This window comes from Prunus persica, chromosome G5, assembly GCF_000346465.2.
Source record: "Prunus persica cultivar Lovell chromosome G5, Prunus_persica_NCBIv2, whole genome shotgun sequence".
NCBI lineage: Eukaryota > Viridiplantae > Streptophyta > Magnoliopsida > Rosales > Rosaceae > Prunus > Prunus persica.
Genome location: NC_034013.1, coordinates 9,824,264 through 9,842,355, shown reverse-complemented (window position 1 = coordinate 9,842,355; position 18,092 = coordinate 9,824,264). Strand labels below are relative to the sequence as shown.

Sequence of the window (18,092 nt, the reverse complement as noted above, 5' to 3'; positions counted from 1 at the left end):
TCACGTTTTAGCAAGCATGGCATTCCATTTTATTCCCCCTCTAAATGGGCCCACGGTTCACATGGGATCAAACAAATTAAAAAAACATGACATGGTAGCAATGATCATGGTCTTGTGGGTGTTTTTGGTGATGCAATTATACTTGAGTGGTTTCTCTGTTTCTAATTTTATGACCCAATTTGAGATTTAGGATTGCAAACATATTTCTTCTCTTCTTTGATGACTTCCCAATATGGGATTGAATCTTTAGAATGAATTATTATGTTTTTGATGTACTGTTAGATCACAAGATTGAAAACCAGAGAGTCTTTGACAATTTCGTTTTTGTTTTTGCAGGATAACAACATAAAAGTGTTTGATGAAACATAGGACTTTTCATCCTTTGATACAAGAAAAGCCACATATAAACTTTGTCATGGCTCTGAAATGCTTCTCAAATATATTCTTGGGACAAAAGCACTTTTCAGATTAGTATATAGATGATATTTGCAGAGGCAGAGCACTTGTTTTTCAACCAAATAATGAAAACAAGCAGTTGTACTCTTAGCATGTGAACATTCTGCTCTCATTTTAGTGAGTAGAAATCACTTTAGTAAGGATATATATCAGATGCAAATTAACCAGAGGAAAATTTGCCCTGCATTAAAAAAAAAGAAAAAAAGGAAAGGATAAAAATTTGCCAAGCCAAAGCAACAGAGACTTGGGGGCTTCATAAAAAGTAGGAAATTAAGAAAACAAAAAAAGAGTCATAGATGGCATAATCTCTCATATTCTGCTTGTCGGGCATCAATGGAAGTTGACATTTGCCTTGTAAGTCAAACCCACATTCCAGGTTGAAGGAGCAACATTCCATGCTATTATAGTCTCCTTGGATGTGTAGGAAGTGATCCTGAAAGAGAGAGCTTGGCCTCCCAAGGTTGCAAAGGCCTGGTATGAAGCTCCCCAGTTGTGGCTCATTTTGATCCACCCTGATCTGCTTCCTTTCACCCACATGTTTGCAATGTCACCCCCTCCTGCTACATTCATCACATACACCAACAACCAGTACCCATTTCCTTGGAAAGAGAATCGAAGCCCCCCGGCCCTTATGCATGGCACTCTGCAAGGAAATAGCATAGATGATTGAGAACTCCATGAAAAAAATTGATCTATATCATGCTCTTATAACCATATGTTTGAAATCTGTGTGTAGCTTAGGTTTGGGGAAGGCTTAGGTGCAACGGTTATACCATATCATCATATTGATGTGATTTTTTATTTATTATAGGTATACTAAGTCACGTAACAAGATAGGTAAGGAAAAGTAATAATACACCAATGAAATTTTGTATGAAGCTTTAAGGGCTTATGTCGTACCTGCGGTACATAACTGGGACAATGCCAGCCTTCCACTGAGCAATTTTCATGAAGGCTGGCTTGGACATGTCAAAATGGGTCCGAGGCGGGTTGCACCAGCCTCCAGCGTTGGAGTCTTGGGACCAGTTTGGCGGACAAAGGTTGGTAGCGGTCACGGTGGTGAATTGAACATTTCTAAAGCATGCACTAGTCCCATAACATTTTATCTGGTAACAAGTTCCACAAGCATATCCGTTGTTGAATAGTGTTGAGCTCAATGCTGCTGTGTCTGTGCCATACCCATTAACGAACAAGTTTCCATACCCACAAGCTCCACCTATAACCCCCCAAAAAAAAAGTAGCATTAAGGATTTAGTAATAATTAAAGCATAAACTTCTTATGTGACATCTCCAATAATGGTAACGTAATTAGTCTGACAAGAGATCATTGAAGTATATGAACAGCATACATACCCATAGTCTCGGAGGCAGTCTCGTCACCATAGAAAGTAGCATGGGCAAGGTGCCACGGACTAGGTCGGTAAACGACCTTTGCAACCACTGTTCTGCTTAGGGTTACCAGCATCCACGATGTGAAGAGGAAGCTAAAGCTCCATGAAGGAAGGAAAGAAGCCATGGCTGTGTTGGTTGAGGTTTCTTTGAGACCCTTGAGGATAAAAAGTACAAGTTTAATGCCCTTTGGTACGTATTGTATGCCTTATATAATGTTCAACTACATGACACTGAGGTAGCTAGAAACGACTTCGTGGCCCCAACGAAGGTTATGCCCTCAATTAGTCAAAGCAAGAGTTTTTTTTAAATTGCTCACACAATAAATATATTTTGAGGGCTTCAATTTATGAAATATTTTTATGGTGCCAAACGTGCTGGCAGGTATTGTTATTTTGCATTTTAGCCGTTGATAAATAATTAAATATTACGTAACGAATATTAAATTATTTTTATAATATATTTCAAATTCTTATTCTCTTGGGGGGGTTTTTGAGTTTGTTGATGGAATTTTAAGTTGGTGCCCAATTGTATGAAAAAGGATACATTGTGTTTGGCTACATTAGTGTCCTTTTTTTCTCAAATGTTTTTAAGTCAAAGTTTAAAAAATCATATATCGCATTTAATCAGTTGAATGCTATGCACAAATGACAAATACTGATTTGACTTTAATATTAGAGATTATATGTTAATTTGGGGAGGTTATCTAGACACAAACACAATTAATTATAAACTAGTTAAGGAATTTTAAGTGGTTGTATTGTACTACTATTTTGGTCGCTCAATTTTTACTAAAATTAAATTTTAGATTAGAAACACCTTAATTTTTTTTTCAAGTTTACAAGAGTAAAAGGTATTTATCGAGCAAAAAAGAATTAGTTTTTTTTTTTATATAAATATTTTTTTTTTATACAAGCAATATTTGGAAAGAGGAGGAATTGAATCTAGGATCACGAATACAGGGGTAAAAATACTCTGACTTGAACTACACGTCCCTTGCAAAGAATAGGTTTTTTATTTATTTAATACAAGCGATAATTTAAATTATAGGGGAGTATCTCACACACACATACAACTAAGACGCTATGGGAGTTCGAACTTGAAACCTCTTGTATGCAACTCAAGGCCCTTTTTTTTTATGTGATAGGGGGGACAAACCCCAAAAAGAAACAACAACTAACTAGTACAGATCAAGCGAGGCCTAACAACTCCTAAAAAATCATCCTCCAAGAAAGAGCTAACCCAAGCAGGGGCCTCATCCAAATAGCTAACCTCCAAATCCAAGTTTAAGCTCCAGTTAGCCATACGATCAGCTACAACATTTATCTCTCTGTAAACATGAGCAAGGTGACAGTTGTCAATACGCCTCATAAGAACACAACAGCTCTGAATTAACACAGCAAGAGGATGACAACTCAAGGTACTAACTTGCTGAACAAGGGAAACAACATCTGCAACATCCATCTCAATAAGAAGATTAGAGATACCTTTATCCCAAGCCAAATGAAGCCCAAAGCTCAACCTCAAGGATCTGCCGATTTTTCACTAAGAGCAAAGAATAGTTTTCTTATCTTTGGAAGAAACGAGTCATTTTCTACAAAGGTTTTACATTTTTGGGTTATTTCACCATAAAACTCAAATAACAGTTTTGGGTTTATTTAATATTGGCTTATTTATGTACATGCCCCCTATGCTTTCAAACTTGTCTCAGATTACAACCTGTGTTTGCAAACGTCTCAAAGAACACCCCCCCAAACCTTTTAAAAACGGTTTCACGTTACCCGTTCCGTCAGTTTTTTAGACGTTCCGTTACGAGCTTCGTTTTAACCTTTAACCTCTTCAAATAAGGATTTCTCAGTTCTAAGAAAGAGGGAAATTGGGTGAGAAGGGAAAATTGGAGAAAAGGGCTTAGGGTTTGTGAAAATATGAGGTTGGCTTCGATTTTGGGAGCATCTGGAGAAGAAATCATTGTTTGGCGTTAGACTTTAAGGCTAGAAAGTGCGAAGATGGTGGTGCTTAGAGAATCTGGAGGTTATCAACCCATGTGTAAGTGGACCCGTTCTCACTCGATTTTCTTGATTTTGGCATGTGCATTAAACTGCTATTAGGGTTTTTTTTTTTTTTTTGGTATACTTTTTAACTCTGTGCTTGTCCTGGTGTGGTCATTGTGTGGTCCTTGAGTGTTCCTAGTCTGGTGTGTTGGTGGAGTTTTTGTTTTTTTTGTTTTTTCATATACTTTTTTACTCTATGCTGGCCCCAATACACCATATATGGTCCTTGTGTGTTCCTTGTATTATCTTTGTGTGGTCTTTGTTACCTTTGTCCATTTGTTAAGTGAATTTTCCTCTTACATAGATAAAGATGCTGATGAGGTTGTCACATTTAAGTTTTTCCATGGAGGTAAACTAGTTAAAAATAAAAAGGACAGTGAATGGTCTTATTTGGGTGGTGAAGTGAGTTGGTTTGATTATTGTGAGGTTGACTATATGTCCATGTTACAGCTATTTGGAATGGCTAAAGATTTGGGATATGACGATGGATATGATGTGAGTTTTTATGGTGAAAAGTTTGGAACCGGTAGACTCATTCAAATAATATCAGATAGTACGCTTTTAGCTTGTATGAGCACGGTACCTAAAAGCAATAGCAGGAGTTTTGTACTTGAATGTAGTGAGCCTGATTTCAAGCCAAGTGGGGAATGATAGCAGTGATCAAGAATATTCTTGTTCTGAGGATGATGATAGCAGTGATCCAGACTTTGAAGACAGTGACTATGCATAGAGTGATGAAGAGATTGATTTATTGAAGAAGGATGATAAGTGGTTTGAAGGTTATGTAGATCATAATTGCATTGACAATGATCTTAATGCAGAGGAAAATGATGAGTCAGACAATGGAGAAGAGTCACCTACACTTACCTGCTCAAATAGCTCTTCAAGTGAAGATGATGCAGTAGGTGAACTAAGAAGGAATAAGAATAGGATGCCAAAAGGTGAAGATTTCAGACCTGAAATTGATATAGCAAACCCAGGTTTCAAAATAGGTTTAAAGTTTGCAACTGCCGAGTTGTTTAAAAAAGTTGTGAGGATATACTCCATTTATTGTGGAAGAAAGTTGATGTTTATGAATAATGACCGTAACAAAATAAGAGTAGTATGTGAAGAGGGCTATCATTTTGTTATCCATGCTTCAAGTGTTAGTGGTAGCACTTACCTTCAGGTGAAAACTTTTAATCCTACACATGTTTGTAGTAAGGTGACTAAAAATATGCATGACATTGTTGGCTGGTTGGTTGAAAGATATTTTGGGCAGTTAAGGCTCAATCCAAATTGGACTGCTTCTTATTTTGCAGAGCAAGTTGACTAAGGCTATGGTTATAGACCATCTAGAGCAACTGTGTACAGAGCAAGAGCCATGACAGTTGACATTGTAGAGGGGTCTTACAGTAAACAATATGAAGTATTGTGGGATTATTGCCATGAGTTAAGAACCAGAAATGTGGGAAGTACATTTATCATTAAATCTTGCAGCCTGCAAGAATGAGTTTTTAGATGGTTGTAGGCCTGTGGTTTGCTTGGATAGGTGTCATGTCAAAGGGCCTCACCCTGGGCAAGTGCTTTCTGCAATGGGAGTTGATGCAAACAACGGAATGTTTTCACTTGCCTATGCATATGTAGAGATTGAGAGCAATTCAACGTGGCTGTAGTTTTTAGAATTATTGAGTGGTGATATGAATATTACGAATATCCATGGTTATGTATTTATGACTGACAAACAAAAAAGGTTAATAGATACTGTGGATGCTCTATTCCCTCATGCAGAGCATAAACATTGTTTGAAACATCTATATGGAAACTTCTATTTGGAACATAGAGGTCTTGCTTTGAAACATCAAATGGAAGCAATTGCTAGGGCCACAACAGAGCCATGGTTTCATGCACAGATGAGAAAGATGTTGGAGTTGTCTAAACATGCACAACCTATGCATTGGAGTGGGGCATATTTCAGAATGATTCCAAGTGTGACATGCTTATGAACAACCTATGTGAGGCATTTAACCATAGCATAATGGATGCCAGAGACAAGCCTGTTTTGACTATGGTAGAAAGAATTCGGTTGTATATAATGTTGTTTATGGCTGGAAGAAGGGTTTTCTGTGAGAAATGACATGGACAAGTTGTGCCAAGAATTAGAAAGATATTAGAGAAAAACAAAGGAAAAGCTCAGTGTTGCATTCCTAAGGCTACTAGACAGAATAAGTTTGAAGTAATGGACCATAGTGGCCGCAACTTTGCAGTTGATTTGAATGCCCACTCTTGTTCATGCCATGCTTGGGATTTGAATGGAACACCATGTTTGCATGCTTGTGCTGCAATAAGTTGGTTTCATGGGAATCCATAGGACTTTTGTGATGCAATGTACAAGAAAGAGGCTTATTTGAGAGCCTAAGAACCAATGATTATGTCTATGACTAGCCAAGATCAGTGGATGAAGATTAATTTACCTTCATTACTCCCTCCGAAATACCACAAGCAGCCTGGTAGGCCTAAGAAGACAAGAAAACAAGTTGTTGATGAACCTAAACAACCTGCTAATCCACATAAGCTTCCTAGGTATGACATCCCTTTAAAGTATGGCAATTGCAGTGGAGAAAGGCATAATCGAATTAGTTGTAAGGTATGTGTCATTATAGGCTTATTGCTTTACATTTAAATGTATTTGATTTGGTTTCTGACTTGATGACTTTGCTTATTAAGAACCTAGAAATCCCAACACAAAGCCTACTAGGAAGAGAAAAGTTGCCAAGGAAAAACTTGCAGTACGTAAGTGCCACAGTTTCAACTATGTTTTTACCAATCAAAATTTCATATCATGGAAACTTCTAATTATTATTTGTTTTAGGTAAGAAGGAGAGATGGTGGAGACCAAAGTAGCAGACAACAGAGTATGCAATTAAGGCAAAGGAAACAAGCAAGCGGTTCCTAAAGGCCTTCTCAATCCCAGGCATCTGAAGGAGCTGATGCTTCTCAATCCCAACTATCTCAAGTAGCTGATGCTTCTCAATCCAACCATCTCAAGCATCTGAACCTGCCAAACAATCTCAAGTACAACAACGTAGGAGGAGGATGAAAGATCAACATAGGAGCCATTTTGTCAAAGATCCTTTTTTTCATCCTTGAATGTTGTGGAAGACTTTAATGGTCCAGACATGGTTGTTGGTTTGTGGGATTATTGATGTCTGTTATGGTTGGAACCTGTATATTTGATGTCTGTTATGGTTGGAACCTGTTTTGGAACCTATTTTAGTTTGTAAATATATTTCTAAGGTTGTTATGGTTGGAACCTATTTGGAACCTGTTTTGGTTTGTGCTTATATTCCTAAGGCTGTTACGGTTGGAACTTGTTTTGGTTTGTGTTTATATTTGGTTTGTGGGATTATTGATGTATGTTATAGATAATTGACCATTCAGTATGTCACCATTTGTAACCTCTAAACAAGTTACCATTCATATCACAGATCATACTTAACTAGCATTACATTCATGTCACCATTTGTAACCTCTAAACAAGTTACCATTCATGTCACCATTTGTAACCTCTAAATAAATTACAATCAACAAACTTAACTAGCATTACATTACATTACACCAAATTACATTACATTACACTAACATAACTACTGCCAAAGTGCCTTACATTAGATTAGCATTTGTTCTCAAATTAAATTTGCCCACTAAACTACTGCCAAAGTGCCTTACATTACATTAACATTTGTTCTCAAATTACAGTGCCCACTGAACTATTGCCAAAGTGCCTAATTCATCTTCATGGCAAACACCACCAACCAGGAAAGCAACATAGCAGCCCACAATATTTTTGACTTTGCTCGAATCTTTGCATTTTCCTTCTCCACCCTATCACTCTTCCTCAGCAAACCAGGTATCAAAGACTTTGAACGCTCACACATTTCTGTATCAAACCACTGAAAAACCTACATCCTTTTTCTCCACTTCCCTGTATCAACCAAGAAAAATGACTGAAAATTTCATAATAAAATGACTGAAAATTTCATCAATGACTAACACTTTCATCAATAAAAACTCTATCAATTTGTGATGCCCAAAATAAAGATTGAAAATTTGATCTTAAATATGCTTACCTTTGACTTTGGGCAGACTAGAAATCTCCGCCCTGGGTTTGAACTGGTCCAAGAAGTCTGCATCCGTGCTAACTTCCCACAATGACACCATTGGCCATGCCTTGCTTCTCCTTGCTTCTCTCCTGTTTCCATCAATCCAAATCTTCTACTTCACAATCTCCCAATTTCAAACTCCACCTCAGAGTTCTATAAATCCCTAATTTCTTCTCCAGATTCTCCCAAAATCGAAGGCAACTCAGATTTTCACAAACCCTAAGCCCTCTTCTCCAATTTCCCCTTCTCACCCAATTTTTCCCTTTCTTAGAACTGAGAAATCCTTATTCGAAGAGGTTAAAGATTAAAACGAAGTGGGGCACAACGCTTGTAACGGAACGTCTAAAAAATTGACGGAACGGGTAACGTGAGACTGTTTTTAAAAGGTTGGAGGGTACTTTGAGACGTTTGCAAACACATGTGGTAATCTGAGATAAGTTTGAAAGCACATGGACCATATACATAAATAAGCCTTTAATATTAGTGATTGGCAACTCCATGGGCTTTTTCGGGCCTTTTGTTTCAGTGGGCTAAAGACTCATGACCCGTATCCGTACAGTACAAATTCTACTACATTAACCCAAAGTCCCAAACTCAAACCCGAAAACCCGAAATCATTCTCGAACCAAAAAGCTCAGGGAAGGACTTCAACAATGGAGAGGAGAAACAGAGACGACAAGATGGGCGGACCGGGTCCCCAGAACCAAGCCCAGACCCGAGGTCCAACCGGCAGACCCCTCCCTCCTCCTCCTCACTCTAGGGGTCCACCGCCCCCGCCCCCTCCCCGCCTCGAGCCCGTCGACCGTGAAAAGGTGCTCCCTTTCAAGCTTTGCTGTTTGCTTCTTTAGGGTTTCTATGTTTTTCAAATTTTGTTTTCAACTTACTTTCTTGCTGGTTTATGTGCAGACTTGCCCTTTGTTGCTTCGGGTTTTCACTAAGGTATGTGCAAGTCCAGTTAGTGTTTTATTGATTTATTTATAGTTTTTAAGTATTTTATTGTTGTCAAATTGGGTTTCGGAAATTGTTCATGACTGGGTAGTAGTGTTCAGCTTCTTCTTGTGCTAATTCTTTTTCTATATTCAAAATCAGATGACCCTTTTAAAACTTCAATCTTTACTTGACTTAAAGGTCTTTTTGTGGAAGTAGATATTGTTGATTTTGTTGCAGAGTAGTGTTAGAAAAGCATTAGGGTTGTTTGGGAATGCTTTTTGCACCATTAGAGAGTGAAAGGGAAACGATTGAAACTTGTTCTTACAAATGTGCTTATGAAGTCCCTACTCTTAACTACATATATTAGTGGCTCACTCACTCTTGGCCTTTAACATGGTTGCTCTAACTAGGCTCTGAAATCAGTTCGGTTGAAAGTTATGGTGGTGATTCTGAGATAAGATTCGGATGGGGGAAAGAGAATTACATTGGGTTTCCTGTACCATCATAAGCAGTAATAATTTGGTTTTGAAGTCTGAGGAAACTCACGTTGTAGGAGAATTTACCAGCAGTGTTAGCGAGGGAAGTCAATGTTAATACAAAGGAAATGAAAGAGACACATGGTTTGGCTGATGATATTCCGATTTAGCATTTTACGATTTCATTTAACTTATCTTTCTGCAGATTGGAAGTCATCATAATAATGAGGATTTTGCAGTCAGAGGCAAGGAACCCAAAGATGAGGTCCAAATTTATACATGGAAAGACGCGACACTTCGCGAGCTAACTGATCTTGTATGTGGTCCATTCTTTATATTGTCATGCCATCCTATACTCTTTGCCATATTTGGTTGAATAATTTTATATTACTTGCTCCAAAGATGATTCTAGTTCTTTGTCAGGTCAAAGAGATTGCTCCAGAGGCTAGGAGAAGAAATGCAAAACTTTCTTTTGCTTTTGTATACCCTGACAGGCGCGGTCATTTTGTTGTGAAAACGGTACTTACTACCTTCTCATTTAGTGATATATATGCATGTATTATGATACATTTTAGGTTTTCAAATCAAGCTATCAAGACTTTCTTTATGCTCCACTTTACAGATAAATAAATCATTTTTTCTGCTTCAACTGAAACTTATGCTCATTAATGTGAAAAGCTTATGTGCTATCAAAAGAAAAAAAGTGAATTTCATATGTATCTTTTCACCTCTTTTAAATTTGTTTTCTGTCACATTTGGCATATTCTATGGGCGTGCATACAGTATGATATTGATACAGAGTATAGGTAGGTTGGAAACAATATAGCTTAGGTACGGATGCAGTTGAGCCATGTATATTATGATCTATACATCATCATAGATACACCACTTGTGTACTTATGCACATTAATTTAATTTGTGTTTTTTTAAAAATTGTGTTTCTTGGATTTCTAAAGGTTGGGATGACACATTCTTATGGAAATGGTAGAAATCCGGATGAGAACAAGGCATTGAATGATTTTAACTTCCAGGTAAAGTGAAATTTTATGTCTGAATTTATTGTGTTCAACCAAAAAAGGAAACGATGGGTGTTCTCACTTCTTTCCATTCTGTGATGTAGATTGGGGATTATTTAGATGTGGCGGTCCTATAGAGAAGATGGTGGTTGCTGCATCAGCTGTGATGCTTTTATAATGGCAGCATCTCAGATGGATTGAGTAGGAAGGAGCGAACCTGTCTCATGTTTTTCCACCTTTAGAGTTGATTTGATGCCCATTTTTGTGGATGTATTAATATGCTTTATCTGCCGTTACTCAACCGTCTTGTGGAGGCCGTTCTGTATGTTGTATGGATGTTGAAACGCTTCAGGAAGTATTATCGTAATCTTAGTACTATTGGTTTTTCAGTTCTTGCTACATGAGAAAACACTTTATCATATATTAGCTGGACAATTTTTTAAGTATTTATTACTGGCATTAGGCAGGCATGATTAAGATTTTATTTTATTTTTAATACAAGTGATATTATGAAGGAGGGGGAATCGAAGGTGCATGAGTAGTTGTAGTTAACCAGTTGAGTTACAGGCCCGTTGTCGATGAAGCTTTAGTTATGCAGACTGCATACGGCCATAATGGACATAGAGTTGTGGTCCTGTGGACCATAATATATACAAAAATTACCAAGTAAATTGCGATCAACTTTGTGGGGCTTAGTTTACACATTTCAGTCCAGAGAGGGTTATTTGTAGACAACCCAAATATAGAGAAAAGAAAATGCTTCACAACTGAGTTATTGTCAAAATTTGGAATTTAAGATCGCACGATAAGCGTGAAAGCTGAACTATCTGATCATGATATCTTCTCTCCTTGTATTCATATTCACAATCAACTGCTGAGATTTTCGAAGATCCAAATAAGAAGAAAAAACTACCGTTCGAGTATATTATTCAGCACAAGAAACCACTTACACAGTACAAGTGCTGATTTATGCATTACTTTTTATGCTACATAATTGAGTTGGGTAGATAATATACGTACTCCCAAGTTCCAAATTCTAATCAAGCATTGCTTCCTTCTGGCAATGTAATCAAACGCGTATTTGAATCATAAACCAACGGAGTTCCACAGCTGCAGTCAAATATTACTCATAACAGTTAAAACTAAAGGGAACAAAAACGAGGAAACGTGGATACTAGAATCAAAGATTTTCCTGAGATCGGTTGTCCCCATGCAAGTGGCCGGCTCTCAGTCACTGATGCAATGTAGGTTCCACTTGCATCAACGGCTGAGAGTCGTCCATTCGATAGTGGGCAACTAACCCGAGCATTGCTCATAGAATCAATGGTTAGCTGTTTACTCACTTTGAGCATTTAATGGTGTTGGTAGCACCGCCGTTTGAAATGGATAGTATGGTCCCGAAGAAGGACACATTCTCTGTACCACAGTTTGGACAAGGGCCCTATAAAATAAATGTTACATGTTAATAGCAATATAGCATCAACAACATCAGATACATAATATTTTCATATAACTTATAAGAAGTTAAGAACTAACATTTGACAGGACAAATTCTCTGTACCTTTAAGATCAGAACATCCTTCACAATCAGTTTGGTGAGTGCCTGAGCTAAATAAACTATGACTGGAACAGCAGCAAACCATGTGAAAATGAAGCTGTATGGCTCTGGCAGCTGCAGCCCAAGAATTTATGAAAGGTTGTGTTAAAAGAGAGCATATCCAAAAACCAATGACTTTTAGCCATCCCAAAATATGTGTGAAATTAGAACAAGGAACTCTGGATATGGTGACTGCTTACCTCCAAAAGATACGTGATTTCGAACCCAGTTACATCATCCAGGAAGAAGAACCTAGCAGATCAGGACACAAGGAAAGTTAAGACCAGAGTTTCAATAAATAAAAAAATATAGGAAAGGCATAATTTTTAAGTTTGAACAGAGTCAAAAAATAAAAATCAGTTTATACTTTCTAATCATTTTCATGAGGAAGTTGATTAAAATGAAAACAAGAAAAAATGATGCAGTATTATATAGAATAAGAAGATATCCTTTCACTCAAAGAAGAGCTGTGAAGCAGAATAACATAGCATTCTCAAAACAGACTCTTTTAGGTTCACATGCATTAAAGCTGCAGCTATGGGATTGTCAGTTTTAAGCCTACATTTGATGATATGATCATATGACTTACGCTGCTAGGGCAACAACAGTTGCTGGGACATTCAGCAGGAGCATCTTCAAATAGTCAACACTCAGGTCACTGTAAACCTGTTGGAAGCAAGTTCATTAGTACAAGCACAACCCTGTTGGCCATTTATGCCTTCATTTGTGCAAGCAAGTTAATCAGTACAAGTCCCGTCTAGAGAGGTGGGACTTATAAGGACTGGCTTTGACTTAGCTCCGATTTAGTCCAAGCCGAGCCACCACATGAGGCCAATGGTATACAACGGTAAATGCATACAATGGATACATAGAGAAAGAGCAAGAAAACTGAGCATTTCACACCTTTCTGGTACGGAGACTGCATCTGGGACCCTCAACTACAATATCACTCCCTTCCGTCTGCAAAATAAAGTTAAGATCGCAGCTAAAGCATACATATGGAGAGGAAAGAAGGAAAGAAGACATGAAACCAACCAACAAAAACAAACCTTTAGCCTCATCTTCAGTTTATCATACTCTTCGTCTGTCAGAATTGGTTTCCCAGACACATAGGCCATTGAAGCTTCCAAAAACTTCTGTTCATCAGAGCCTGCATGGTAAAATTAAACAAGAGAAACTGAAATTAAATCTTAAAAAAATATGACCATTATGAAATTCAAGATATTGAGTTGCCAAGTCCCATTCAAAAACAAATGAAGGGGTCCATACTTAGCATAACAACGCTGCTGCCCTCCCACATTAGTTCTTCCTTGAGATTATCAAATTCCTCGTTTGACATAATAGCTTTACCATCATAATAGAATGACTTTAGAATGAAAAGAAGAAGAAGAAGAAGAAAAATAGTCAGTATCTTAAACACAGATAGCTAACTTCTAGAACAAGGTAACTGAAGGAGCCATTGCACTTTTTCCCTACATTAGTTGTGCAAGGCAACCGAGATCCAGATTTAGTATTTTTCTTGTATCTCTTTATTTATAGAATCATAATGTGTGTAACAGAAAAACACTATAGCAACATAAAGCATTGAAATGCAGTGTAGAATTACTTGTAGAGCTTGAAGAAAGTCTTGTTCAAGTTCACCCAAAGACTTCTTCCCTTTCTTGTCTATGCTACAATATTGCAGGATCTTGCCATCAAAAACTTCCTCGTCTTCAACCTTGTCTGAAACAAAGACATTGGAATTGACTCAAGAAATTTCAAAGGAAAACCAAGCAAGAAGTCTAAATTTAAGTAATAAACTTATTTGTGAACATTGACTACATTGCTTTCTACAAAGGTGACATGGAGGTAGAAAACAAATTATGTAGATGATCCCCATATCGATAAGAAATGTGATCAATAAAAGTGGTATATATCGCAAAGAGGAAAAAAAAAAAACATTTTCCACATTATAGAGTAAATTTCACATGGCGACACTTGTCCGTGCAAGTAAAAAAAATTTAAGACTGAATCATGAACAAGTCCCTAATTTTCTTTTGCATTACATTTAGAAAAAATCTAAGTTTATCATTTTGTTTTGTTACCATATTCTTTCATGACTTGGGAGATATAAGAACGAACCCATTTACAATATTATCTATTAACTAAGCACACCCTTTATAGTAAGCTAAGTGTTCAATTCATATCACAATGAATACAGCAGTGAACTTGAAATTGATTACTTAATTAGTTAATTTCAATCATCATACACAATGCTCAATCAATTTCATTCGCATAAAAAAAAAATATATATTAATTTCATTCAATAATTTCACAAAACTTAAACCAGCAAGCACCAAACACCAATTTCAAAGCCTCAAATGGACAGATGATCCTAACCTTGTCGTTGGTCAGCAGTAGCCTTAGAGGGAAGAACCAGAAGCCGGCGCCGGAGACATAGCTGCCTCCCTCTGAACTGAAAAGACTCAACCCTTGTGGAGGGAGAAGAAACAGAAACAAAGGGTCTCTGACTAGAGGGATTAAAAGGGGTTGGAGATGTTAAGGTGAAGGCTAATTTGGTGGCCATTGGAAGTGAGAAAAAGACCAGTAATCCTCTGTCTACAGAATGAGCAGAGCAGTAAATGGAGACCAAGATTTTGGGTTATCTGATTTTTGGTGATCTGAATTTGGGTTCATATTTTTTTCTTTTTCTTTTTTGGTTGTTTGGAGGGAAAGCAGAGAGAAAAATCATATGAGGAGATAAGGTTACTGGGGAATGTGTGGAGGGAATCCAACAGCTTTTTTGTCCTCTGCTTTCAAAGACTATCAAACGAAACAGTTCCAGTTTCACAAATGTTTTCAACACCACGTCCTTATTTTTAGAAACTTATGCTTATTATTATCAATAACGTTAAGGGCGTCAACTTCTTTATCAATATTTTGATACCAACACAACACAAGTGACACATGAATCATGATATTGCAGAGTAACCAAAAGAATTTAAATCCCCTCTTCCCCTCGATCTGTTGACTGTACTCCTCTCATCTCTCTTCTATTATATATATATATATATATATATATATGTATATATATAAATGTGAAGATAACTAGATGAGTAACCTGAAAAAAATAAGAGAGAATTAATCAGACCAAAATTAAATATACAAGATGGTAAGAAAACATGGTTGTCATGTCATGTGGTATAACATATGTATTGGTATCAAAAAATTAATAAATAAGTTTGTGCGGTAGTATTATTATATTATTGTTGCATATTTACATAAAATTTATTCATTATTACAAAATTATATGTAATTAATTAACCATCCATCATGTCAACTCTAGAAACTTTTCTTGTCAAGATTGAGTGAGCAAGATTTCTGATGCTTCAGGATTTCTGATGCTTATGATCAAAAAATGCCATTAGCTGAAGAAGCTCATTTTCTCATCTGTGAGAACTTCTCACCGTAATGGTGATTCATTCTAAGTTTCAATCTTAGTCCCTCTCCCCAGATCCCGAGTAGGTGGTTTGATCTATCCCCATTGTATTTATTTCTCTTCTTAGAACCCTCAATCCCCCGTTAGATCTTGCTCTTAACTGCCCATTAAATTCTTCGCTGCTGCCATTTACTCCACCAGTTCAAACAATGAATGAACTCCAACTACCTAAGAACCCTGCTTTACTCCACACCTCAGCTCAGCCGATTAACTCCACCATTATCAAACCAACGATTCACCAGTACCAAAAAACCACATACCCAACCACCAAGAAAATAGAAATTGCCACAACACACAAAGTTAAATTACTTCACATCTTTAAACCCCAGCTCACCATAAGGCCTTCTCATTGTTAACCATCATCCTCAACCAAAAGGCCTTCAACAACCATAATCAGTGCCAATCATACACACACTAGTGTAGGAACGTACCACTCCAACCTAACACCATACCTGCCCCTAACCTGTCACCAATGGCCCAAACAAATACGGAAGATCTTGCGCTACAACTAGAAGATGTGCTGAATGTTTCGAACTTGGAACAGGGCCCTAAGCTCTTGGGAGTGGTGATAGCCGACAGGACGCCGAACAGGGGAGCGGTTAAGTCCATCCTTAAGACTGCTTGGCAAGAGCTTGGTGAGGCCAAAATCACATGGGTCAAAGATAATGTTTTCGCGATAACAGCTCAGGACGATGAGATGGCAAGGAAGATTTTGGACAATGGTCAGTAATGAAATTCTGCTGCAGTATCCACCACTGGCCTGAAAACTCAGCTGTGGAAGATGTCCAATTCACTATGGTACTATTCTGGGTCCAGGTACGAGGCATGCCCCTGAACTTATGCCACATGGAAAACATGGCAAAAATAGGCCAGCGTCTGGGCGAAGTCAATGATTTCGAAGATTCTGCTCAAGCCCGGGGATTCTTGAGAATTCGAGCTCTTATCAATTCACAACTCCCACTCCCAACTGGCTTCTGGTTAACGAGAAGATATGGCACTAAGTCTTGGGTCGAATTCCAGTTCGAGCGACTTTCTAATTTCTGCTTCCAATGTGGAAGGTTGGGTCATGCCCTGAAAAGCTGTACTTTTAGCCCCCCACCGGAGGTCAACTCTAGGTATAGAAAAAGGACCATGGCGACGATCATCAGCGAATACCACGACCCCAAACAGGAAAGCTTGTTCAAACTGGAGAGAAGAAATGTGGGAGCCAGAAACCCAAAGAAGGTACAAGGGATGACAACGCGTGACAACGAGCCGCGTAGAGAAGACATGAGGGATGACGACGCGTCACTACCTATGCCCCAGAGAGATGGGAATGTTGTGGAATGTGTAAACCCAGTGATATCTAATGCAATGAATATGGATTTGCTTAGAACTATTGCCCCACAAGAAATCAAGGATGCTGTGTTTGAGATAGGAGCTCTCAAGGCTCCGGGTCCATATGATTTCAAGGAATTTTTTATTAGCACTTGTGGCAACAAATTTGTCGGGAGGTTCAGTGCCTGCTGCTGAGTTTATGGGGGGAAATGATAAACCCCGCAACCTAAACACTACCAATCTCATCCTTATTCCAAATGAACCTTAAACTGTGACTCATTTCAAGCCCATTCGTCTTTGCAACTTTTTATATAAAATTCTCTACAAAGTCCTTACCAACCGTATCAAACCTTTACTACCATTCATTATCTCTCAAGCCCAAAGTGCCTTTGTCTCTGAAAGGTTAATACATGACAACATCCTAATTGCCCATGAAGTTTTCCATTTCTTGATATCGGGGTGAAGCTTGACATGAACAAGGCATACAATAGAGTGGAATGAGATTTCGTCGAGAAAGTAATGTTGAAGATGGGCTTTTCATGCAAATTGGGTTAAACTGATTATGGGCTGTGTTCGATCCGTGTCTTTCTCTGTTGTTGTTAATGGCCAGTCGGGCAAAACTTTCAACCCTTCTAGAGGGATTCGTTAGGGTGACCCTTTGTCACCATACCTATTCCTTTTTGTAAGTGAAGCTCTATCTCATATGATTCAAAAGGCTGCTAATACTAACTACTTGCAAGGGCTCAAAATCTGTCACACCCCGGACCCGGAGGTTGGTGGAAACTCCGCGCCTGATGCGTGAGAAAGTAAAATAAAATAAAAAGAAGCTGAAACATGAGTTTAAAATAAACTTCTCTTATAAAAATATATCCAAAATCTTACAACTTTACAATAAATAAAAAAAGCTCACTCTCATCTAATTCAGCCTCAACCAATTTAGTCATTGTCTTGCCCACTAATTCATCTGAAAAATTAAATAGGTGAGGGATGAGCAACCACAGCTCAGTAAGAGTCAAGCAATGCCGTTTTACACACTCTAGAAAATATCATGAAAAGATACACCAATCCAAATCATATCACATCATCCCTTCATATCTCAGTTATCCTTCATAGCATGTAACCAACCACGTGACCCCTATTGGCCTTACTGCCCTATGTCCTTGTGTGGTACATCTATCCCTCGGATACCCCAACATTGAAGTTCTCATGTTCCATGGATAATACATACTTCACAAATATT

At 37.9% G+C, this 18,092-nt stretch overlaps 3 protein-coding genes across 3 annotated transcripts; 1 reads left to right on the top strand and 2 right to left on the bottom strand.

Moving 5' to 3' along the window:
* Window positions 548–1,972, bottom strand: LOC18775938 (expansin-A7). Its single transcript, XM_007211186.2, has 3 exons — window positions 1,810–1,972; window positions 1,357–1,672; window positions 548–1,099 (listed from the first exon to the last, which is right to left on the bottom strand). Exons 1-3 carry the CDS (start codon window positions 1,970–1,972, stop codon window positions 787–789), a joined length of 792 nt encoding a protein of 263 aa, XP_007211248.1. The 3' UTR covers window positions 548–786.
* On the top strand, window positions 8,630–10,906 carry LOC18778007 (histone deacetylase complex subunit SAP18). Its single transcript, XM_007209645.2, has 6 exons — window positions 8,630–8,850; window positions 8,945–8,977; window positions 9,650–9,760; window positions 9,868–9,963; window positions 10,401–10,475; window positions 10,565–10,906. Exons 1-6 carry the CDS (start codon window positions 8,692–8,694, stop codon window positions 10,595–10,597), a joined length of 507 nt encoding a protein of 168 aa, XP_007209707.1. The 5' UTR covers window positions 8,630–8,691; the 3' UTR covers window positions 10,598–10,906.
* Window positions 11,221–14,817, bottom strand: LOC18776947 (PGR5-like protein 1A, chloroplastic). Its single transcript, XM_007211137.2, has 10 exons — window positions 14,437–14,817; window positions 13,664–13,779; window positions 13,327–13,423; window positions 13,107–13,207; window positions 12,961–13,017; window positions 12,647–12,723; window positions 12,258–12,309; window positions 12,022–12,132; window positions 11,804–11,901; window positions 11,221–11,570 (listed from the first exon to the last, which is right to left on the bottom strand). The coding sequence occupies exons 1-10, from the start codon at window positions 14,621–14,623 to the stop codon at window positions 11,501–11,503; spliced, it is 966 nt and encodes a 321-aa protein (XP_007211199.1). The 5' UTR covers window positions 14,624–14,817; the 3' UTR covers window positions 11,221–11,500.